At 45.9% G+C, this 24,528-nt stretch overlaps 1 protein-coding gene across 1 annotated transcript in view; it reads right to left on the bottom strand.

The window, feature by feature from the left end:
- Positions 1-2,422: 2,422 nt before the first annotated feature.
- Positions 2,423-24,528, bottom strand: part of CPSF3 (cleavage and polyadenylation specific factor 3) — a 47,468-nt gene continuing 25,362 nt past the window's right edge. The window contains exons 10-18 of the mRNA XM_047744557.1: positions 23,705-23,851; positions 20,448-20,600; positions 18,525-18,633; positions 15,849-15,947; positions 14,439-14,533; positions 12,833-12,920; positions 7,933-8,002; positions 4,939-5,035; positions 2,423-2,817 (exon numbers count right to left, since the gene is read on the bottom strand). Of these exons, the coding sequence (XP_047600513.1) occupies positions 2,716-2,817; positions 4,939-5,035; positions 7,933-8,002; positions 12,833-12,920; positions 14,439-14,533; positions 15,849-15,947; positions 18,525-18,633; positions 20,448-20,600; positions 23,705-23,851 (960 nt within the window). The 3' untranslated portion in view covers positions 2,423-2,715. The remainder of the gene's footprint in view (positions 2,818-4,938; positions 5,036-7,932; positions 8,003-12,832; positions 12,921-14,438; positions 14,534-15,848; positions 15,948-18,524; positions 18,634-20,447; positions 20,601-23,704; positions 23,852-24,528) is intronic.

Raw genomic sequence — 24,528 nt, 5'->3', positions numbered from 1 at the left:
ACTACCCGCCGCGCTCCCGGGGCTGCGCGGGCTGAACCCCTTTGGCGACCAGCCGTGCGCAAGCCGTTGCCCCTTGGAACGCTCGTTTTTGTCCGTTTCCAAGTCGGACTCGCTGCTCGTCGTTCGTCCTGTCAGGTGCGGGGGAGCCCGAAGGGGGAGTGGTCTGGCGCCGCCCCCCACGCGGGGCCGGAGGGTTCCGCCAAGGGCCCGCGTGTGGAGACCGCGGGGAAGTGCTTCCGAGGGGCGCGGTCACCCCACGGCCGCCTCTCGTTCAGTAAACGGACTCAAGCACTTATCGAGGTTTTGACCTTAAAGAACAGCTTGAGACGTCTGCAGAAGGCGGACTGTTCAAGGACGAAGATGGGGTTTGCAGGAGCGGGGAGAAATGAGGGAACGTGGGGGACCCACAGCCGACGAGCAGGGTGAAGGGGAGAAGCATCTACGATCACTAGGAACCGGGTCCTTGCTGAAGGCGGGCCGGGGTAAGATGCGGGGAGGGGGCATTTGAGCAGGTACCCGGCAGGACGCCAGAGGGGCCAAGGACAGAGCCACGGGGCGGGTGGGGTGGGGGGCGGCTACTTCGAAGACCCCCAGGAGCTCCAGGGCTCAAGTTTGCTCCGAGTCCTTGTCGCCCCAGCTGGGCCCCGCAGTATGATGGCCGTCGCTAAAAAACGAGCCAGAAGGATGTTCTGAAACACCTGCGCATGGAAAACCCGGCGGGCTCGCGCAGCGGCGCACCGCAGACCTACAGCGCTGCGGCTGGGGCGTCGGGGGGCGCCCTGCGGGAGAAGGGCTGGAGCCAGAGAGGCAGGAGGCGCGACGCAGAGCCTCAAGTCTCCGCGCCAGCAGCTCCCCATCTTCAACTAGAATCGTGGGGAGCTTCAGAATGTGCTCGGAAAGGATCCTCACTCCGGACCAACGAACTTGACGTGTGATGCCGCGATGTGGGCCTCGGTCTGTTTTTACTGCCCGCAGGGGACTCCCGCGTGTAGCCAAGGTTGAGACCAGCCGGCTTGGCTAAGGCGTTTGGACTCGACCCTAATTACAGCGAAGCTCTGACGGGCCTTCAGCAGGGAGGGCTTGGGAGCAGGTGCGTGTGTTTCCGGAGTGGACTAGAGGAGCGGGCGCTGTGGCAGGCACCGGAGGGGCCAGGCCGACTGGGACTCGGAGCCACCGTGAGAAGACGAGGGGACACTTGAGCAGTTTAGAATCCTTAAATCGGGCACCTCAGGGAGAGGGACTACGGGAAAAGGCACATTCCCTTTTTACTGTACATATTCTTATTAAGATATATTTTTTTTAAATTAAAAATGTTTTAAATCTCTCAAAACAGGGGTGCTGGGGAGGCTCTGTCGGTTGAGTGCCTGACTCTGGATTTTGGCTCAGGTCGTGAGATCGAGCCCCGCTTCGGGCTCCGTGGTGGGGAGCAGTCTGCTTGGGATTCTCTCCCTCTCCTGCCGGTTCTCTTGCTTTCTCTAAAGTAAAATCTTTTTAAAAAGTCTATCATAACAAAATCTTAGGTGACACAAAAGGTGACCCTTGGAGCTTTGGTTTGGGCCAGAGACAAAAGTAGGGTCTCTTACAGAAATAAATAACTCATTTCAAGTAAAACTTCAGATTTGTGCACTCAAGCTTGTCACAGCAATGCAGAGGAGCGCTTGGTGGCTGCCAGTCACCAAGAGGTGAGGCAAGGAGAGACTAACAGGGTCAGTGGAATTTAGGGACTGTGGTTGGCGAACGCCTTCAGCTTGATGGTGAGTGTGACCGACTCTCGAGGTGGGCGTGAAGGTGAGGGCGAGCTTCTTGTGCTCGCTCCCCCACATGGGGCAGTCGGACCTGTGCGTGGAAGCGGACCCCAAGGAACACCCCGGCTGACTTGCTCCCGCAGCACACCGCCCCCCACGCTCCTGTGTCCAGTTATCACAAGTCTGAATTACAGGCGCTTCGGGAAACTGGCCTAGTGATGTAGTTTATACACAGAGCAATTCAACAACTCACACCTGAGTCCCTTGGAGCTTGAGGCATAAAAATAATAGCCCGATTATTTCTGAATGGCATGTGTAGATACTACACAAAGTATCACTGAATCCCAAAAATTATAATTTTACAAATGTAAAAATTAAGGAATTTGCCAAGAGTATCAGGAGGGAAGAAACAGAAAAGGCACTTGAGGTGCTAATCTCTATTCCCATTCAGAATATGAAACTGAAAATACAAACCATCACGTCTTTTCTTAAAAAGGACACCGAGGGGGCGCCTGGGTGGCTCAGTGGGTTAAAGCCTCTGCTTTTGGCTCAGGTCATGGTCCCAGTGTCCTGGGATCGAGCCCCACATCGGGCTCTCTGCTCAGCAGGGAACCTGCTTCCTCCTCTCTCTCTGCCTGCCTCTCTACTTGTGATCTCTATCTGTCAAATAAATAAAAAAAAAGGACACCGAGACCTTCTGATCCGGTTGCTACAAGCAGATCTGGAAGGTTTCACTGGCAGCAGCACACGTGCCTAGAAGCAGAATCAAATTCTAAAATAATAGTTTATTTGGTAGTTCTGGAATAACGGACACATGAGTTGCTGATTGAGTAGCACTCCAGCTGCTGGAGTTGAGGCCGTTTGAGATCACAGGTAACTAGGCTACTCCCAAGAAACTAATGTATTTTAAGTAACAGAAGTTGAGTCAAGCGTAAGAAAAAGCGTTCTCAGATCCGGAGACGTCCCGTCGTCAGTGAACGGGGGTGAGGGCCTCGTACAGCCTCTGCGCGGCCAGCTCCACCATTTCCCGCAGGGACTCGTCGTCCTCGCTTCCTTCTTCGCATTCCACCGTCTGAAAGCAAAAGCACAAACAGGCCTTTCGCCCTAAGTGTCTACCAGTGCTACGTGGAAGACAGGCTGATCCTCTTCAAGAATCATCTCCCCACAGGGTGGGGGGTCACAGAAGCCTGACCCCGGGGGACCCCAAGCTGCGGCCCTCGGGCCTGCAGGCCTGCGCCACACACATATCCCCGAAAGCCCCACCACTGGGTCTAATTAGAGACTCACTTTGGGAAAAGGAATAAATGGAAAATCTAGTGAACTATATTTACTTCAAAGCCCATATTCTGACCCAGTAAATCACACTACTAGGAACTCAGTCTGTGTAACACACATCACTTAGCAAGCGATGGGTGTCCTTGGGTACTCAACATTTGCTATTAAATCTGATTTAGACCAATCTAGTTATTTCCCAGCTACAAAACACTATATGCTGTTTTAAAATTTTTTTTTATCATACTGTAAATACTGCTCATATAACATCTTAGTAAGGGAAGAAAAAATAACACCCTTAATTCTAGAACCTACTAACTCTTGTGAACATGTCCGTGTATAACCTTCTAGACTTTGAGCTACATATATGTATTTCTTTAAAACCAAAATAGGGCAATTTATCATACTTGCGATCTTCTAACTTTTCTTGGCCCTCACCAATGCCGGGGGACAACTGTGCCATCAGTGATGCACACTGCCGCCTTCCCAACCGACAGCTGGCTGTATGGGCCTCTGTGTCGAGGTGTACAACATACACATAATCTGTTTATTCAGTGAATTAGTTACTGTCTCATACTCTTGCACAATCTGGTCTCTTGCAGTTTTGTCGATTTCTAATCAATGCTAGAGTAGAAATCCATGTACATATATCTTTGCTCCAATTATTTTATCATTAACTTGTCTATTTTCTTTGATTCAATCCAGTGAGTGGAACTGTGGGTAAAGCTTTTACTTTTCTGAGCCTTTCCAGGCATTTCACCAAACTCCCCTGCAGAAAGAACACGCCACCTCATTTACAATCCCCTCCCCGCCCCAAAATGCCGAGACTGAATGGCCCGGTTTTCCCCGGCGCCAGGTCCCAGCACTCCGGCTCAGCTGGGCCCGCGTGATGAGCCAACAGTGAGGTGGTGGACTTTCGATCTGTATTTCCTCTAATTATTAGTGGATTGGAGCTGAACATTGGCTTTGTGTGCTTGCTGGCTGTCCAGATTTCTTCCCTAGTGAACCACTTGGTTATGTTCTTAGCGTATTTGTCTAGTGGGATAAAATTAACTAGTGTCTCCTCAAAGAATATAAAAGAAATTTAAAACCTATGTTATTTAGTAGAACTGTTTGAATCTTCAAAAACGAGCCTGGAAGATATACGTACTCATTTATGCTTAAATAATGATGCAGGGTTTGTAGTGTGAGACCAGGGCAGGCCCCACGATCCTGAACCCTGCCGTCTGGAAAAGCCACTTGGACCTTGCTGGTAAAGCCAGGAACAGCTTTTCTGAAAAAATCTGGCATCAACCGGATGCCACAACCGGATGCCACAACCGGATGCCAAACAGGAGAAAGGCTGCGGTGGACTGAGGCCTCTCACAGAAAAGGGAAACGATAGAAAGTGCACATGGGAAACGTGTGCTGTGCAGATGGGGAAGAAGCAAGAACGTGGGGCGCCCGGCTGGCTCAGTCAGCAGAGCATCCGACTCTTGATCTTGGGGTCGTGAGTTCGAGTCCCACACTGGGTGTAGAGATTACTAAAAAAATAAATAAGCTTAAAAAGAGCGGATTTGGGGCACCTGGGGTGGGGGGACGCTCAGTGGGTTAAGCGTCTGCCTTCAGCTCAGGTCACGACCCCAGGGTCCTGGGACTGAGCCCCCGCATCGGGCTCTCTGCTCAGCGGGGAGCCTGCTTCCTCCTCCCTCTGTCTACTTGTGATCTCTGTCAAATAAATTAAAAAAAAAAAAAAGCAGGACTGTGTAACTTCACATATAATAACAAACAGCCTGTAAAGAGCAAATGTAGGGGGAAAAAGCAAAACTGGAAGGAAACGTCAAAATGCTAAAGTGAGCTGTCGGGTGGGAGACCAGAGATTACTTCTGTTTTCACTTTCTCTTCCAAGTGTCCTGAAATGTGGGAAGAAGCGGCTACATACCCGTGTCTCCAAGTTGATATTAGCAGTTTTCCCATCCACTGTGACACTGAGGACAGAACCATCTTTCACACTTACACAGTCTTCTCCAAATATGTCCCTGAAGGTAAACAAAGATGCCAGATTAGTGCAGATGCATTAACGTGTAAGTCAAGTGCATTTTTACGACTTGGGGGGAAAGTGATATTGAAGACTGCCCTTGTTCTGAAGTAGAATATGTCTACCTGTTCCTCAGATGTACTTTAACGTTGCATATTTTATAAAATGGGTAAAATACACAGCTATCCTTAAGACTGCTTTCTTCAGGGGCGCTGGCTGGCTCAGTCCGTAGAGCATGTGATTCTTGATCTCAGGGCTATGAGTTCGAGCCCCACACTGGGCCAAGAGCTTACTTTAAAAAAAAAAAAAACAGCAACAAAAAACTTTGTTCAGCTGGCATTGTGTATGCACTTTATACAAGTGATCTTAACTTACAGTAATCTTACTGAGAAGCCCCTTCCACACAGGAGGAAAACAAGACGCAGGGAGCCCCCGAAAACGGCTACGAGGCCGTGGGGCTGGTACTGAAATCCAGGTATCACCACTGAACGGACTCAGGCCACCGCTGTCTGCTCCCCTGGATGGATTTCAAACGCCTCTTTTGAGTTAAACTCTTTTCACTGAGCATCTGCTATGTGCCGTCTTCTCGGGGACGGACGTCACTAAGACCCTGCGCCTGTCACCGAGGAGGCAGAGTTTAAGCACTAATTTCCACATCCGTCCACGTCAGGTACCCAGGCACCTGCCACCGGTGTCCAGGCAGCAGGCTGGGCACAGGCCGGGAAGGGCAGTCCGCAAAGCCGACAAGGCAGCCGGTCAGCCCCCGACGGGCCCACGCTGACCACGTGGAGGTCCGCTGGGCCGCGGGGAGGGCCGGCCAGCCTCCTGCTCTCTCAGGTAATCAATAACGGTAATCAGTTAACGGCAATCAATATGTTTGAGTAAAACTGACTGGGGAACCTAGTTACTAAGGAAAAATGCTGTATTTTAACCAGAACTATATTCAAAAGGTAGGGAAAAATATTTCATGTTCATGTAATCAATTACTGGTTTGTTTAAAGAAACCAATAAATGCATTCCTATACAATCCTAAATCCTAAGGATTTAAACAACTAGAGTTTTTATTTTATTTATTTATTTTTTTTTAAAGATTTTATTTATTTATTTGACAGAGAGAGATCACAAGTAGGCAGAGAGGCAGGCAGAGAGAGAGAGAGAGGGAAGCAGGCTCCCTGCTGAGCAGAGAGCCCGATGCGGGACTCGATCCCAGGACCCTGAGATCATGACCTGAGCCGAAGGCAGCGGCTTAACCCACTGAGCCACCCAGGCGCCCTTTATTTTATTTTTTAATTTTTTAAAGATTTTATTTATTTGACAGAGAGAGAGAGACAGAGATCATAAGCAGGCCGAGAGGCAGGGGGAAGCAGGCTCTCCGTGGAGCAGAGAGCCTGAGGCAGGGTTTGATCCCAGGACTCTGAGATCATGACCCGAGCCAGAGGCAGAGGCTAACCCACTGAGCCACCCAGGCGCCCCTAAAGAACTAGAGTTTTTAGATTATGATTGACTTGGAAGATTAAAGGCGCTGGTTTGGCACGTTCAGGAGGTCAATGTTAGCTTTGGCTCTTTAGTTCACATTCCGGTTTCTCACAGTTCGAGGCTGTGAGTGGAAGCGTGAGGAAGATGGCCAGGGCGGTGGGTCTGGGCAAGCAAGCCCTGTGAGCTGCTTTCCGGTCTGTATGACGGAGATGCTTTTTAAAATCAAAATGGCAGCACCAAGAACATTTTTCTGAAGCCGTGTGGTAGCTTCTTCTAGCAAGGTCACCCCTGAAAGCCTATCCGTTTTTTAAAAGCTGCTAACTGGCTGCCTTAAAAGATTGTCGGCGAGGAATCTGGCAGAAAGAACAGAAATGTTAACGTCAAACCTCCAAACATGCGGAGCACCTTCTTTTGTTGAGATGTCTAGTCAGGTAACTTTCAATTTAAAAAATAGAGGCAGTTAGTGAAAGTGGAAAAAAAAAGTAGAAGCAGTCACTTATTCAATAAGAATTTGAGAGATACTATGTTCAAGGCACTGTGCTAGATGTGGAAATTATAAAATTAAATTCAAATCTTTTAATTTTCCTTTTCTTGGCATAATACATAGTTAAATGGTGGTTATCCCCTATGATGCAAATCATTATTTTACCTGGGAAAAAAATCCCAAGTCAGTATTTTTTTTTTTTTTTAAAGATTTTATTTATTTATTTGACAGAGAGATCACAAGCAGGCAGAGAGGCAGGCAGAGAGAGAGGAGGAAGCAGGCTCCCTGCTGAGCAGAGAGCCCGATGCGGGGCTCGATTCCAGGACTCTGAGATCATGACCTGAGCCGAAGGCAGCAGCTTAACCCACTGAGCCACCCAGGTGCCCCCCAAGTCAGTATTTAAAAATTTTTTTATTTTAAGGAGGCTCCACACCCATTGTGGGGTTTGAACTCATGACCCGATTGAGCCAGCCAGGAGCCCCCCAAAATCAGTCTTAAAGAGTACTACATATCTGGTATTTAGAAAAATACTGAGTTTAAAGGTAATTCATAGTTTACAGACTTATTATCTGAGACGAGTCCAGAAGAAAACCACTCTTCATGCAGAACTGACACTTAAGGAGAATATATATGTAGTGATTCTTAAGGGCACAGTAACACCAGGCGAAGAGTTTTGTACTTGTCCTTAGTAAAGATGGGTGAATCGTGGTTGACTATACCAGAAATGGCTAACCAAGGTCACAGGTATTTGGGACTAACTAGAGTGTCTGCTGGAAGGATGCGGTTCAAACCACTTTACGGACACAGACACAGACCCCCAGAGCAGCTAAGTGACCTGCCTAAGCTTCACCACCATCGGTGAGCCAGAACCCAGTCCCGGCCTCCCCCCACCCCTGCCCTCGCCACCCCTGGGGGGCAGTCATGGGGACAACACTTACTGCAGCATGATCTCCAGCCTCTTGCTGTAAACGTGCATTTCTAATTTTTTGGAAACCTTCTGCACCACACCTGGCGGAAAGAAACCAACAGAGTTCAATTTCCAAATTCTTATTGAGATTCGTTTCCGAGTCGATAATCAGAACACAGACTGCCGCTGAGAAGGTAAGGTGTCAACCATGGAATCCTTGCAGTGACAAACACACCACCTTCCTACGGAGGCAAACCGCTGTTTTCTTGGTTTCGTCTTTTGTTCTTGTTAAATACAGAACCACAAGATGACATTTACTTTTGTAATGTTACATTTTACACTTTATTTGCAATGTTCCTCAAAAATTCTGCATCTCATTTTTGAGTGGAAGTGAACTTGTAATTCAGGATTCCCAGGGGCACGTCTGGGCTCTCCAGAGCTTCTGTCTTATCTACAACACGGTTTAACTTTTGCATTCTCCTATATGTAACGCACCTATAGTGATTTTAATAAGAGTACTATTTAACACCATGCCCCAGTTAGATTACTTAGCTTCCCACCCCAAAACACAGGAACCTGATGGTTCAGGAAAGGGATGTGGAGTTTCAAGTGTGCCCCCAGGACATCAGGAAGTGCCTCCCCACCCATCACCAGCAGCAAAACTGTGCAGAACTATCGGGCAGGTCCTTGAAAACCGAACATTCTGTTAGCATGTGACCTAGCATCTCTACTCCCACGTGCAGACTAAAAGAACTGAAAACATGTCGACACAAAAACACGTATGCGAATGCTGAGAGCAACATTATCCATGACAGCCACATGGGAGAAACAAGCCACGAGTCTATCAACTAAGGAAAGGAGAAACAAACTGTGGTACGTCTACACAATGGAAAATTACATTGCCACGAAAAGGAATGAAGTCCTGAGTCATGCTACAACATGGATGAAACTTGGAAGCGTTACGCAAAGTGAAAGATGCCAGTCATAAAACCCCATGTATTACGATTCCATTTTTATGGAGGGTCCAGAAGAGATAAATTCACAGAGAAAGTGGGAGGAAAAAAAAGTAAGCAGATTGGTCGCTGACTTGACTGGGGGCTTATAGCTAAAGAACACAACGTTTCTTTGTGGAGTGATGTTGAGTGTTTCAGGTTGATCGCAGCAAACCTACCCTGTGGAAAAGAGCCAGGCTGTCATTTCTCCTCAATTATCCTGTTGACTACAGGTACTCTGATTGCTTTTAATTCATGATGTTTTTCCTTCTTTTTTAAAAATGCAGATCTTAGTGGCACAGGACATATCAATTTCAGGTATACTACATAATGATCTGATATCTGTATATGCAGCAAAATGATCACACGTGCAGTTAACCATCCATCACAACACACAGTGTTGCGGCAGAAAGTTTTTTTTCCTCCTGTTGAAATAGTCTGAGTTTTAACTGAATATACAATGAACCAGATGCCCTCCAAGAAAGCTACGTAATACAACTTATGCTTTAACTGTAATCATTAATTCTATTAAGTATTAAACAAGCATTTAACTGACATGTAAAATCTCATAAAATACACTAAAAACATCTAAGCTATGAAACTATTGAAAGAAACTTTCCAAACTCAGTGCTCATGCCCGCCTGTCTACTTATTTATCACTGATCTTTGCGACACGCTCCTGAGATCCGCATGATCGGAAGCAGACGGCGTGAAATCAGACAGTTGCTATGCACGCCTGCCCAGCGGGGGTGCGGGTCAGCACCCGGACGTGCTGAAAACAGGTGCAGGGCCAAACAGAAGGACGTAATGCAACAGAAGAACATAAAAGAACACATTTTGAAACTGCTTCAGCTTGGCTGTGTGTCCTTGACGAGAACAAGGGGATACGGAAATTGAAATTGGGGCTAAACACAGACACAGGTACAAACACAACTTGTGTTTCCAGAGTCTGGACCCAAGTCTCGGCAGGATGAGAAACAAAGGGGAAGGGATGCTAGCAAAGCAGACTCGGCCCGGTCGCAGAGGGCATCTCTAGAACAGACCCAGCTGAGCTCCGAACGCGGCCCGATCGCATCTGAGGCTGGTGAGCCCCTCGGTCTCTGCTGTAAGCAGCCGGCTCTGCTCTGCTCGCCCGGACAGCAGCGGCAGGCGGGACGCAGACATCGCCGTCTTCCCATAAAACTTTACAAAAGTGGGGACAGCTGGACTTGGCTTGTGGGCCCTGGTTGCTGACTGTTCTAGGAGTTCAAATACCGAGTCTGGGTAGGAGAAAGTCAGTTCGTTACACAACAAATGTATGGGATGAACGTCCTCCACTCCCTCACATGCAGCAAAAGGAAAGGGAGTGTCAGCCTCATGCTGTTTTTCATCTTCTGTAGAAGCAAGTTCTGCTTATTAAAAACCCTGTCACCTCGTCCCACGGGTGACAGCTTTCCAGGCTAACATAGCGCGAACACTCCTTGGGTCACTGTCTTCTCTCTTTAAAATTCATCTTGTCTGCTCTCTCTCACCCTCTGTATCTAACCCAGCAGGAAAGACCGTGGGCTTGACCTTCAGCCTATCTCCAGAACTTTTCGCCAGCCCCTCACCCGCACCGCCCACCTCCCACCCGCACCGCCACAAAAGCCCCGGAATGAAACGCCTGCCTTCTTACTCGCCCTCCCAGTCTCTCAACAAGCACCAGCCTAATCCTTTAAAAACCTTACAACGCAACCCACTTCACTCAGACTACAAGGCCAAAGTCCTTAAAGTGGTCCATAAAACCCCACACTTCTGCCCCCGCTCCAAGCCCTATGAAGCTGCCCCAGTGCTCACTAGAGCACCAGCTCCCCGAGGGCAGCCACCTGCTGTGTCCGCTGCTGCGCCCTAAGCACCTAGAAACACCCCTGCCCAACAGAAGGTGCTCAATAAATATCTGTCAAATGCATGTTAGCTCTGCAAGCACCTCGTTACTCCAGAAGAACAGACTCTCCTCTGCTGAATACAGCACAAAGTGGGGAAGAACTAGGGAACCCAGGGCGGCCTGCTGATTCAGCACAGTCAGCTCGGGGACCAACCCTCCTCCAACCTGTGTGCACGGAATCCCTGGGAAGTGCCCGGAGGCCAACCTTAGGAAGCCTTGTCTGCACTGTCACTCTGTTATTAAAAATGATCACTAAGGACAGAGTAGCCATTGTTAGCCAGCACAGATCAGAGTGAGGGCGCCCTCCACTCGCGCCCGAGTACGAAGAGGCAGTCAGGCCGCTCCACGGCCGCTCCGCGCTCGTCTGCTCCGCGCTCGTCTGCTCCGCCCGGACAGACACGTCTGCTGACATCTGTTGTCACTTTCCAGCACAGTCGCTAAGTGGTGGCTTCGTCACGGCTGCAGGCGGCATCAGGACAACACAGCGGACAGTCCCAGGCCCAACACGCCCCGTGGTCCCTGACCCCCCTCACGGCGTGGAACGGGCTCAGGGTGGCTAAGATGTGACTTGGCCCGAAGACTCCCCAGCATCCTAACCAGCCTAGAAACACACCATTTTTGCACAGACGTCTCATTTTTCAGAAGAGTACCCACATATCTGACAAGAATACTGACATCAGGTGTTATACCACAAGACAGACTTCCTCTTACAAAAGGGTTATCAAAACACAACGAACAGAAAGGAGCCCGGGAGGTTAAAGCGATTCAGGTCTGAGCGATCTGGTCTGAGCGGACCGCATCTGCGGTAGGAGGGAAGGCCATGCTCTCAGGGAAGCGGGCGTCCATCCTGAAGGGCACACCCCGCAAAGCTCTGGGTTTGAACCTTTTCTTGTTCTCTGCCCTTTGCTCTGTCCCTCACCGCGCCACCACTCACGGGCTGGGACAGCCGCACAAGGAAAGCCCTCCTTCCCACACACACCCTCACCTGGCGCTCTGCCTGTTCTATTTTTATCACCTAAGAAAAATGTAAAATAGTAAAATACGAAAAACCTGACAACAGCCTTTGGAGCTGTTCTGTCTCATGTGTACTTTTGCGTTCAGGGGCACAGACTGTGACACTGAGTGAGACTCATGGAGACGCACCGCTCCCTCTGCCACGCAACACGCACACGGGGGTGTCCATTCCCCATGAGCCAATTCAACGAACACAACTCATCAGCGGTGTCCACATGAACGTTTTCATGATGTTTTACTATTCCTCAAAACAAATTCGAACGCTTACCAGCACCTCAGATGAATAATTTATATTTGTCTACGTATTTATTCATTTCGTTACATAGATGCAGTCACTTACAAGACGATGGATCATTAAGTATCCAGTGAAACGTTTTTTTCCTCCTGCAATCAAACACTACCTATTTATTTTTTGTAATTTCACGACAGAGAACCATTCTCTCGGAGGACAAGACCTGGTACCAGGAGAAGGGTAAAGGCTGGGAGGCTTCCCCAAACTCTTCAAGGGTTACCTTCCGTGCCACTGAAGCATTACCCTGAATTATGCATAAAATAGACACAGCTGTAAAGAAATCACACACCTGTCTTCACTAGTGTCTTCTGTGACTGAAAATGGTGACTTAGAAAAGGATAAAGTGACTGTGAAATTGCCCTAAAGGGAGATTCCATTCTGTTCCATAGGTTTCACCAAACCCCAAGAGGGCCGCAGATTCTCTTACTAGACACGCTAGCTCTGTTCAGCAATAGTTTGGAATTTCTGATTAAACTGGTTTTGAGAGGACCGTGACTAAGGAATTTTATCCTAGTGTTCAGGGCAACCAGATTTTGGGCAACAGCACAAATAAAAGACGCACGACAAGAAGTAAAATATAAGTGACATGCAGTGTTACGCACATGCTGTATCTTGAAGGCTACAGGAGGACAAGCAGATTTCAGGTTCTAGGATTCTGTCTTCTGCTTTTTAATTCGCAGACCATGGAGACATGAAAGAATCAACTGATCAAAATGCAACCATCCCGTACCTTTCCTTATTTTCGGGTTGGACTGGACTTCCAGTATCACGGTTGTTACTGTATCTGCATACATATCATTGGAAGGGTTTGCCAGCCACTGCAAAGCAAGAGGCAGTATTAGGAAGGCGTGAATAGGGCTGACCACAAAAGCCGTGAGCGCTCCCCGCTCATCCACGGACTGTACACACGTGACTTCTGTTTTGTGCATTTTCTCTGACTGTGAACTAACCTGAAATTAACAACGCTGGGCTTTTCTAAGATCTGCTGAGCACAGCCTTTGTGGCAAGGGCTTTGTGGGCATCCCCTCACCTGACCTTCAGAACACCTTCCTTTTTCAGAGGTCACGCATGAGCTAACCCAGCAGTAACTCTGGTGCTGGGACTCAAAAGCAGATCCCTGAGCGCTGGGCCTCATAAGCACAGAGCAGTAGTTCTAAACACTTCCTCTGGATTCCCACACGAAGCTTAGGACCCTTTGCTCCTGCACACGCCCAGGGCTCCAAGACCATTTTCCTTGGGTGGGACCAGGTGAATTACTTCAGGAACAAATGCCTTCCTTAATGTGTAAGGGTGCCTGGGGACTCAGTCAGCTGAGGGTCTGACCCTTGATTTCAGTTCAGGTCGTGGTCTTGGGGTCGTGAGATCGAGCCCTGCACATGGGCTCTGCACACAGGAGGTAGTCTGCTTTAAGAATTTTTCCCTTTGTCCCTCTCCCAGCTTGCACATGCGTGCTTTCTCTCTCCTCTCTCCCTCTCTCTAAAAGAAATGGTTAAAATCTTTAAAAAAAAAAATGTGTAAGAACAGAACAGTGGACCATCTGGATGGGGAAGTTACATCAGATTCTACCCCAAGGCAGAGAAAAGAGGAGGTATCTCCCTGGATCATTTAGTTCCAGGATTCACTCTGAAAGTCCTTCTCCAAACTTAACAGGTGCCAAGTTATCAAAATCAACCATCAAATTAATTTGGTGTCTGGGTTCCAAATTCTACCAGTAGGAATTTAAAATTCTAATAGTAGGAACCATACTCAACGGTTTCTAGCCTTTGTGTATTTGGGTCACCTTACTTTTGCTTATTTGGATGTTTAAAATTCCACTCTCTAAAGAGTGCTGCATGACCAGTCTATTTGTTTCAATGTAATAGAATTTGATTTTTATCTTGAGAACGTGGGCTCTTTTGATAACTGAAGATATCCTGGGCTATCTCAGAATTAGCTGAAACTTCTCACATGAGACCTATATTCACTACATATACTAAATATTAAGCCTTAATTTAATATTAGTTTCCTTTCTTTTCTTTTCAACCAGGTTCCAGATCCAGTGTGGAGCCCAACGTGGGGCTTGAACTCATGACCCTGAGATCAAAACCCGAGCCGAGATCTAGAGTTGGATGCTCAACGAACTGAGCCACCCAAGGTGCCCCTGATATTAGTTTCTATGTTATTGGAACTCATAGAAAATGCCCAGCTATGTCATATTTTAAGCTGATTTGGGCAAGAAAAATATGCACACATAAATTATGTATGTTTCCTGATTGAGAAGAAACAAATTTTCTCTACAATTATATGTGAAGTCTTAAAATATTTCCCCCTAGTTAAGGTAAATAATCTTATCTTACTTCTAACACCACCATTCCTGGCTCCTGTATGACAGTAATATTCTTGAACACTTTCAGAGCAGGCTTTTCTTGAATTTCTAATTCTTCCACGTCACCTGAGAAAAAGAAGTAACATCAAAATGTATATAATTTTCTGATAATCTTCCAGAGGCATCATTATTCCGTTTATAGACAGTTGAAATAAATTTGATATTCAATAAAAAAGTTAATTTACTCATTTATGTAGTCAGATTTCAAATAACTAAGCTTTATGTGAATGTTTGTAGCAACTGAAAGATCTCAACATGTATTAAAAAAATAACAAAGCAGGATTTACCTCGGACCTTCAACATTTTTTTTTTTTTAAAGATTTAATTTATTTATTTGACAGAGAGATCACAAGCAGGCAGAGAGGTAGGCAGAGAGAGGAGGAAGCAGGCTCCCCGCTGAGCAGAGAGCCCGATGCGGGGCTCGATCCCAGGACTCCGAGACCATGACCTGAGCCGAAGGCAGCGGCTTAACCCACTGAGCCACCCAGGCGCCCCGGACCTTCAACATTTTATCAGTCACTAACTTTGGTGACTGTCAAACATCTGCGTTTATATAAGAGATTTACCCACTAGCACCTTAAAATTTAATATGAGACTAGTCAGCTACTACCAACTAGTCACTTCTGCCTTCATCACTCTATAGGAATATTCTGCTATGAGGAGACTTTTCTGGTCCTCCCAGGAACCTTTTAATTAAGGGTTAATTCAGACATATTTTATTAACTTTCTGTGTTAAGACCTATAAATTCTAACAGGAGGATGTGAAGTTAAAAAAAAAAAGATTTTCTTTCTACTGGTTTATTTTATGGTGGTATTTTGCTATCTGAATTATGAAGAGCATATTAATAGAAAATGTAACTTGTTACTCAGAGTTCCTGCTTATTAGAGGGAACCCACACCCTTTAACTTAGTCATTGCCCCTCATTATGTTCATGCACAAAAATCTCTAACTCAGAATAGTCTAGTATGAAAACAGAACAGGTTTACTGTTCTATTGGCCTTTGGCCAGTGGTCATGTATTTTGTAGAACCTGCTGTATAGTCTGGTACTTGATGGAACCAGGAAACTTATTTTCTGAGTAAGAAATAGATGAAATTTAGCAATAGTTTACAATAGCAGATTTTAAACACACAGCAAAGATTACGGATGTTCTTAGAATTTTCAGTGAATCAAGGATAAAAAGTATAACATAATTAAAAAAATTTATGGGTACATTTTCAAAAATTCACCTAAAGCTGATAACATGTCCAAGCAAAGTGCAAATAAAATTTGTACAAATTTTTGGACCATTACCCAAATTAAATAACATCCTTTCCCAAATATATACATATCTTACTCAAAAGCAGAAAACAATTTGGTGCATTTTAACAAATATACACACCTGTCAATTTCTGTAGCTGGTAACAGAGCAAATTAAAAGGGCCGGTATAGGGAATGGCTTGGGTCTGTTTCACAGTGCTCATGGCCAAGTCAGTATAATCTGAAGAGGAAATCAGAATAAATACACTTTAAGTAACACTACGAGTTGCACAAAATACAATCTGCAACCTACAATTTGCATGTACAGGGATGAAGGGGAGTTAAAGCAAGGTAAATCCGAACATGTTTCTCAAGAAGCGCGTGAGGTGCTCCTTAATTTGTTCCCGCCCGACATTTCCCCCCTGAACTCCCATGCCACCCCGATCCCTGACTAGTTGGCTTATGCTTCAGCTGTACGACAGCAGTCTCACTGCCCTGGAAACATCAGGTCCCTGGTCTCCAAGCCAGTATGCCAGCTGTCCTCTGCTGTCTTCTGGGCTTGGCCACTCCCGACAATCCTTCACTGTGAGGTACAAGTGTTGCTTGGTCTGCAAAACCTTTCCCGACTCTTCTAGGCCGGGTCTCTCCTCGTATACTTAGGCACTTTTCTGTGTCACTCATCAGCACGGTGACCAGCTCTGGACAAGAACACTTCTCTCACGAGGCAGCTTTCCAGAGGTTGGGGCTGGACTTTGTAACGCATCTCTAGTCCTCCAGCACCCAGCACCCTCCAGCACCCGTGGCTCAGAGTAGGACCGCTCTCACTGCTGTAGAGGGGAACAAGGTATACCCCACCACATCATGTGCCAAAGCTGAAGGCTGGCCCAGCTCACAGAGGACTACCTAAATGCTGCTATTCCTTGTCCTTCCACAGGCCTGGTCCAAGATGGTGGAGGAGCAGGAGGTCTAAATTTCATCTGATCCCAGAATTTCAGTGAGGTAGTTATCAAACCATTCTGAATACCTACGACCTCCACAGGAGACAGAAGAAAAGAACAGCAGCAATTCTAGGAACAGAAAGGCGACCACTTTCTGGAAGGTGGGACGTGCAGAGAGGTGAATCCGAGGAGATATACGGGAAGACAGACCATGGGGCCGGCAGGGAGAGCCTCCGTCTGCTGGCTGCCAGGAAGCGAGAGAGGAGCGGAGCACGAAATCGGAACTTTTAGAAGTCCGCTCCACGGAGGGATGTTGCTCTAGAGGCTAGGCAGGGAGTGGAACCCTTGCTGGGACACTGTAGTCTCAGGATCCTTAGGGTGACAGGAAGACCTGGGGTGTCTGAGGGTGGCAGAGCCTCCAGGTGTCGGAGCGGGGATGCCGGCTGCAGAGATGGAGCCGAGGGGGGCTCTCAGCTCGGGGTTGCCATAAACCACGATCCAAGGCACACTCGGCCACTACTCTTGGAGCAGGGACCCCGCAAGGGGCAGATCCGGAGAGACCCACCTTCCTCCTCCGGGAGGAGCAGCATAGCATAGGAGCACGGCAGGAATCTGCTGGGTTTGGAGACTCCAAACGGGGCCGAGCGCCAGAGACAGAAACACTTGGTCACAGGCTGGGTGCGCTCGGAGCACGGCCAGAGACCAGGGAGACAGGAGGGATTGACTGCTTTTCTCTGAGAGTGCAGTGAGGAGTAGGGCCCCGAGCTCTCAGCTCTGGGGCTCTGGGACAGAGATTGGGAGGCTGCCCATTCCCAGCCTCCAAACCTGTACAGAAAGCGAAAAGCATTCAGGGAACAAAAGTTCCCGAGAGGAGACTCGAGCAGATTGCTTAGCCTGGACCCTGGCAAGGGTAGGGCAATTCCACCTCCGGCAAAGACACTTGAGAATCCCAGCAACAGGCCCCTCCCACAGAAGATCAGCAAGAACACCCAGCCAAGACCACATTCACCGATCAATGAGAACCACAGAACTCCAGAGATAGGGGAATACAGTACAGAGAATTCATGGCTTTTCCCCATGATTCTTTAGTCTTTCAAAGTTGAATTTTTTTATTATTTTCTTTCTCTATTTTTTTCTGAATTTTTCTTTTTTCCTTTTTCAATCAACTTCTTATCAATTCCTTTTTTAAAATCTTTTCTAATTTTCATTTTTATGGTCAGATTCTATCCTTTCATTGTCTTTAACCTTAGTTTTTATATACATGTTTTTCTTTCTTTAAAATTTTGAGATGTAGTTTCTTCTAACAGACCAAAATACACCCTAAATCTAGTGTATGGCTTTGTTCTATTCACCCGACTGATCACATTCTCTCCTTTCTTTCAATTTTTCTGTTTATTTTTAAATTTTTCTTCTTTTTTATCCTTTCATAAGGCACTCATCCTTTATTAGCACTGTATGCATAAAACGGAGCACAGTTATTTAACCTAATGCCATATGTACTGCAAAAGTAACGGCCCCAGCATTTACACAGGCACACAACATAGAGGCCCAGCAAGCGATGTGGAAGTCTAGGTCTTAAGAATCAAAATGGACATGTGGGGAGTCCACAGTTACTTCAGAAAATAAAAGTACGACGACTCCATTGTGAAAGGTGGAAAACAGGCTTGTCAAGGGTCAGCAGGAGCGGTTAACCTTGGAGGTGAACTTATGCTCCCAGTTAAGAAAAAAGTTCACCAAGAATTCAAACACTGTGTGGATTATTAACTCAATGTCTATTACTTGGCTGTTACTTAAGATTTGGCCATTAGGAAGAGAAGTTTCCATAGCTTTTCTTTCAATGTGAAAATCAATTTATGTTTGACATTTAATAGTATACTTACTGGAGAGGTCACACGGAGAAAGTATGTGATAATTAAAGTTTCTTTTAACAAGTATTCCCGAGACCCGCTGGCCTTGTTCTGGTTTTTTGTCTGCTAAAAAGCCCATGACCTATTTAAAAAAAAGGAAGGAGGAGGAAATAGAATTTTGGAAAATGCAATTATTCAGATAATCATAATGATGACCATTAGGCATTTGAAAAGTTGGACACTTAACCAACTGTGCCTCCCAGGTGCCCCTCTAGTTAAAAAAATGCTTAAATGCTGCTTAATATATTTCTTGAAGGTTTATAATGCATAATGGCCTAATAAAAACTCTGGGGGGCACCTGGGTGGGCTCAGTCAGTTAAGCATCTGCCTTCAGCTCAGCTCATGATTCCAGGGTCCTGAGATCGAGCCCTGCATCAGGCTCCCGGCTCCGTGGGGAGCCTGATTCTCCCTCTGCCAGCTGCTCCCCCTGCCTGTACACACACTCTGTCAAATAAATAAATAAAATCTTAAAAAAAAACCCAAAACTCTGAAAAGTCCTACTCTAAAGAAATCAGTTTAATTTTGTTCAACTCCGCCTCTCCTAAATTTTAAGACTATAAAATAGTCCCCCCTCCCCAAATCTCAACCAGCAGAGTTGGGGAAATTCAATTCTTAGATTCCTCACTAAATACATTTTTCTATAGGTACAAGGTCGCTTCCATTAAACTGGCTGCTGGAAAGTTTTGTGAATAGGAGTTAATTGAGGAGGAAACAGAATCATCTGTCCTTCTTTAGCAACAAAAGCCTCACATCTTAGCTTTTGCTGACTTTTTTCCTTGTGAACTCACTGCAAGGAAGAATATTCGTCATTTAGCCTTCTCACATCTGGCTCACTATGTATTACAAGAATTGCTGTAAAGTTGCTCATTAACACATGTCTGATATTTAAAACTTCAGATAAATCATGAAAAAGTTTTCCTTAGACGTATCTGAAAAAAAAGTCTTAACAGGAAGGACAAATACAGATACCTTGTAGCGTCCCTCTAAAATCTCAGGTAAGATTTTTTTTTTTTTTTTTTTTTAAGATTTTAGAGAGAGAATAAGAGAGACAGCATGAGGGGGAGGGTCAGAGGGAGAAGCGGACTCCCTGCCAAGCAGGGAGCCTGATGCGGAACTCAATCCTGGCACTCCAGGATCATACCTGAGCCGAAGGCAGTGGCTTAACCAACTGTGAGCCACCCAGGAGCCCTCAGGTAAGGTTTTTAACTATTTTATTTTCAAATCCTGAAAACACTGTATTTAGCATCAAAAATGGACAAATTTTTTCAGTTTTTTTTATATGTTCCTTCATCCCACATTTATGTTTAAACACATGAGCCATCTTTAGATTCTTCTGGAGAAACAGCAGTGGACAGAACACTATTAGATATAGTAATAAAACAGTAATAAATATTTGTTTATTCTCAGACACAGGGAAGAAAAGGAAGTAGAGATGAGGATTACAAAGCTATCAAATGCAGGGGTGCCTGGGTGACTCAGCTGGTTAAGCCTCTGCCTTTGGCTCAGGTCATGATCTCAGGGTCCGGGGATTGAGTCCCTCATTGTGCTCTCTGCTCAGCAGAGAGGCTGCTTCTCCCTCTCACTCTCCTTCTGCATTCTCAAAAAGTCAATAAAACCTTAAAAAATAAACAAAAACAAAAGCCAGAAAACAAAGCTATCAAATTCAACTGCACTAAGATCTAATGTACTTGAAAACTTTCCGTGTGAAGAAATGAATTAGTAGGACCAGAAGACCTAAAAAAGCATATGGATAAAATTCTTATACTATACTAAGTAGACAGAAATCATCATTAAGGATATTATCTTGCTTTGATGAAAAGAAGACTATTATTTTTAAGAAGCATACATTTCCTTTTAGAAAGACCTGGATAAGATTAGAAACCACAACCTTTTTACCTTGGCTAGTTTTTCTCCTCTGAAATTCAAGGTCACAGCTTCTGTATTCCGAGGATTATGAACCTCTATGTGAACTTCATCGTTGTCCTCATATTCTCGAATCAGGGCTGCTTTCAATCTGGCCATTTCGTTTTGTTCTCCATGGACTAAAATCTACAGAGAATGAATGTAAGAGGCCACAGGGAAACATCCTGAGTGCGGCTTCACGATGGCCCCCATCTGACTTCAGTACGTGAAACAGACATATACTTGACGTTATTAAACTTAACAACTTTGAAGGACCTCCTGTCAGTCAAACTTGTACAGTTATTTTCATTCTGCTTGGCTTTAAAAATCCTGAAGCGGAACTATTTTAAGAGAGTAAAGACCCTTCTACTTCAGGTGTTCCCACTAGTGAGATACACAACTTTATGGAAGCTGGACTTTTTCCAGACTGCTATGCTTGACTGTAAAGGACTGCGCCCGTGACGTCTGTAACCCCCACCGGCTTCAGATGCAGGATTCTTGCACGAAACCATTGCTACTCTTACTAATGCAGAGTTTCCTTTAGGTCTCTTAATATAAGACGTTCAAAAGAAGCTTCTTATGGGGGAAGAAAAAGACTTCTGGTATTTTCTTCCATTTATTATACTAATACCAAATTAAGATATTTCTGAACCAAATGAAATTGCCTTTGAGGGGTATTTACAATAACTGTATTAGATACCGGCCTCTCTCCATTCACTTTTATAATCTGTGTTTTACAAGACAGATCATTCTTAACCTACAGACTCCTGGCAGATGATTTCTCGGCAGGGCTCACAGAAGCCTACCCAGCAGTTACTACCGGGCAGAGGCGTATGGCCGAGTAAGGAGCCCCGACCTTGAGGTCTGGTACTCAAACACAAATCCTGGCTCCTTAAACACTTCTGAGCTATGTCAACTTGGGCAAGTTACTTAACATCTCAATTTTCTCATCTACAAACAGTTGCTGGTTGTAAGGGGTAAGCAAGTTGATACATGTAAACCAGAGTACAGGGTGCCGTGCTGGCTCAGTCAGTAAAGCACGTGACTCTTGAGCTCAGGGTTGTGAGTTCGAGCCCCGTGTCAGGTGGAGAGATTACTTAAAACATGGGTACAGTACTTGGCACATGGTAAGTAATAAACACTAGCTGTTACTTGTCGTTACCCCTAATACTACTGTTACTCTATCATGCAGATCATACTGTTGCTGACCTGGTTACTGAAGGAAAGCAAGCATCGAGTTCAATCCAGGAATTTAAACTGTCGGCAGAGAGCGAGCCTGGAGAGCAATGAAATGGGACTGAGGAAGAGGCGGTGGAGCCGACGGAAAGGGCAGTGCGGTCCCTCCTCGCCGGCGTTAACACGTGCGAGCGCATCCGTGACCCACACACACGAGGGGGCCTGGGAGGGGCCCACACGTCACGAAATCCGACAGTTCGCAAAGCTAAAGAGGAAGCGAGAAATCTTTCTCCACCCAAGACTCTGCTTACTGAGTAAGGGCCACTGGGAAAGCCCTGAGAGGACTCCCAGCCAGAAATAACTCATAAATTAACACAAGAGCACAGGAAAGGATGCTCAATAACACGAGTCATTAGGAAAGTGAGAACCAAAACCACAATAAGATGCCGCTTCACGCTCACTAGGAGCAGCTGTGATTACAAAAGGCAAACGGCAAGTGTTGGCGAAGATGCGGAGAAATGGGAACGCTTATGCCCTGCCAGGGGCGGGGGACGCAGAATGGCACAGCCACCTCGGGAAGCTGAACGAGCCTCCGAGCCGGCGAGCCCACTCCTCGGTTCATATACTGAAGGAGTGAGAACAGGGCCTCACACAGATGCTCACGGGTCAGGGTTCACCGGGGCGTGTGTACACCGCGTGCCTGCGTGTGGTCTATACGGACAGTGGAACGCTGTTCACCCACACAAAGGGAGTCGGATTCGTGCGACTATACGGACCGACCTTGAACGCATTCTGTTAAGTGCTGTAGGATTTCACTGACATGCACTGTCTACGCCAGGCAGATCCAGAGAGACAGAAAGTAAACTGGAGGTTACCTGGGGCTGGGGAGGAGGAAATGGGGAATTTTTGCTGAGTAGGCAGTTTCTGTTTGGGGCGATGTAAAAGTTTGGGAGTAGGGGTTGGTGACGGTTGCACAACACTGTGAATGTGATTCACACCACGGAACTGTACAGATAAAAATGGCGACTTCCATGTCACATATATTTTACCACAATGAAAAAGTTTAAGGAGAAAAAGACTAGCAAAAGGCTATTTCCTCTAAACTACTTTTCAATAAATCTAGAAAGGGCACTTCATCTGTTCCTCCCTGCCCAAAATTCCCAAGGTGTTCTGTTGATTAAAAATACGTTTTTTTAGCTTTCCCCTTATCCCTCCCCAATCCCACCAAAATAGAATTGTTACCTTTGTATTACATGAAACTTACAAATATAAACAAATCACATCAGTAAGGAGCTATGTGATTTCTTATCTATTTGGATCTTTAATTTTTACTATTAGATGATCTTTCTCTTCTTTCCATTTTATTAAGCATTTACTCCGTGCCAGGCACCATATTACATGCTTCAGATCTATGTTCTCTCATCCCTTCTTCACAATTACCTTATAAGGTATTATTATTATTTTTTTTTTTAAAGATTATTTATTTATTTGACAGAGAGAGATCACAAGTAGATGGAGAGGCAGGCAGAGAGAGAGAGGGAAGCAGGATCTCTGCCGAGCAGAGAACCCGATGCAGGACTCGATCCCAGGACCCTGAGATCATAACCTGAGCCGAAGGCAGCGGCTTAACCCACTGAGCCACCCAGGCGCCCACCTTATAAGGTATTATTATCCCTAATTACTAATAGGGCACAGAGAGGTTAAGTAACTTGCCCAAGGTTAAGTAACTCGCCCAAGGTTACCCAGCATGTAAGAGATGGAGCTGAGATTCAAAACAAGCAGTCACAAGCAAAACCTGTGCTCTTAGGTTACGGGAGAGGCCGTAGAAAATGACAGAAAGAGCAGTGGAGGTGGGATTAGGGGATCTGATGAGGGACTTCGGGTAAATGGAGACAGAGCGCACAGCTTGCCTAACTCAGAAGGGAGCTGCATAAGGCCAGGTCCAAGTGCTCCCAGAAACGCTCTATGAAAAAGGCCACCTTAATGATAGGCAGTGTTTGATTTGAAAACCAGCTGCGGTTTCTTGGGTATGTTTTCTTCCTCTTTAACGTTATAAGTCAAAGTCATAGACTAACCACATGAGGCGGTTTCAAAGCACGAATAAATTCACTGGTTTGCTGGTAATCTGTGTGAGCAGAGAAAGAAATGTAATCAACAGACATTTTCAGTGGTAACTTCTGTCCAGACATGGTAGTGATTTCTTCTGGCTCAGACATGATATGCTGTTAAAAAACAAAACAAAACAAAAATAAAAGAAACAAAGCAAATAAACTACCCAATCAGAAAAGAAAAGTACATTTTCTATTTGTTAATGCAGCCACAAACTCTTACGTTAAATTTGGGACCTTTAGCACGAAAAGCATTCTAACCATTGACTTAGTAAATATCAAATACTTATTTTCTTGATCAAGCAAATATTTAATCAGGAAAGTAAGCAGGTTAACTAAAATTCAATGTACTTGGAGTACTGGAAGTGGCAATTGTAACTTATGGCCAGAAAGGCAAACTTGGATTCCCAGCTATTGTCCTGCTCTAAAAAGTCACTTTTCAGACAGATGTGTTTCTGTTCTGGAAATCTATTTTAAATACATGCCAACATTGTGTGACTTGAGAATACCCTAAAGAAATAAAAAACGGTCAAACTGGGGAATCACAAGGTATTTTAAAAAATAAGGCAAGTTCTACAAAGAGGAGATAAGAGGATGCGAGGCTGGGATGTTCAGAAACGGCCTCTGGAGCTCTGCATGCATTTCCCACCATGTGCACATCCCCAGGCCAGCATCAACTGTGCGTGTCAGCAGGAAGACAGGCAATCGACCCAGACACCTCCTATGACTTTTCAAGAGGACACACACTGGCAAACTTCTTCAGTGAATGAGGGCATCCATGTTTTTGCATC

Source organism: Lutra lutra, chromosome 9 (assembly GCF_902655055.1).
Source record: "Lutra lutra chromosome 9, mLutLut1.2, whole genome shotgun sequence".
In the NCBI taxonomy this organism is placed as follows: Eukaryota; Metazoa; Chordata; class Mammalia; order Carnivora; family Mustelidae; genus Lutra; species Lutra lutra.
The sequence above is the reverse complement of the archived record's forward strand: the minus strand, read 5'-3'. Positions and strand labels throughout refer to the sequence as shown.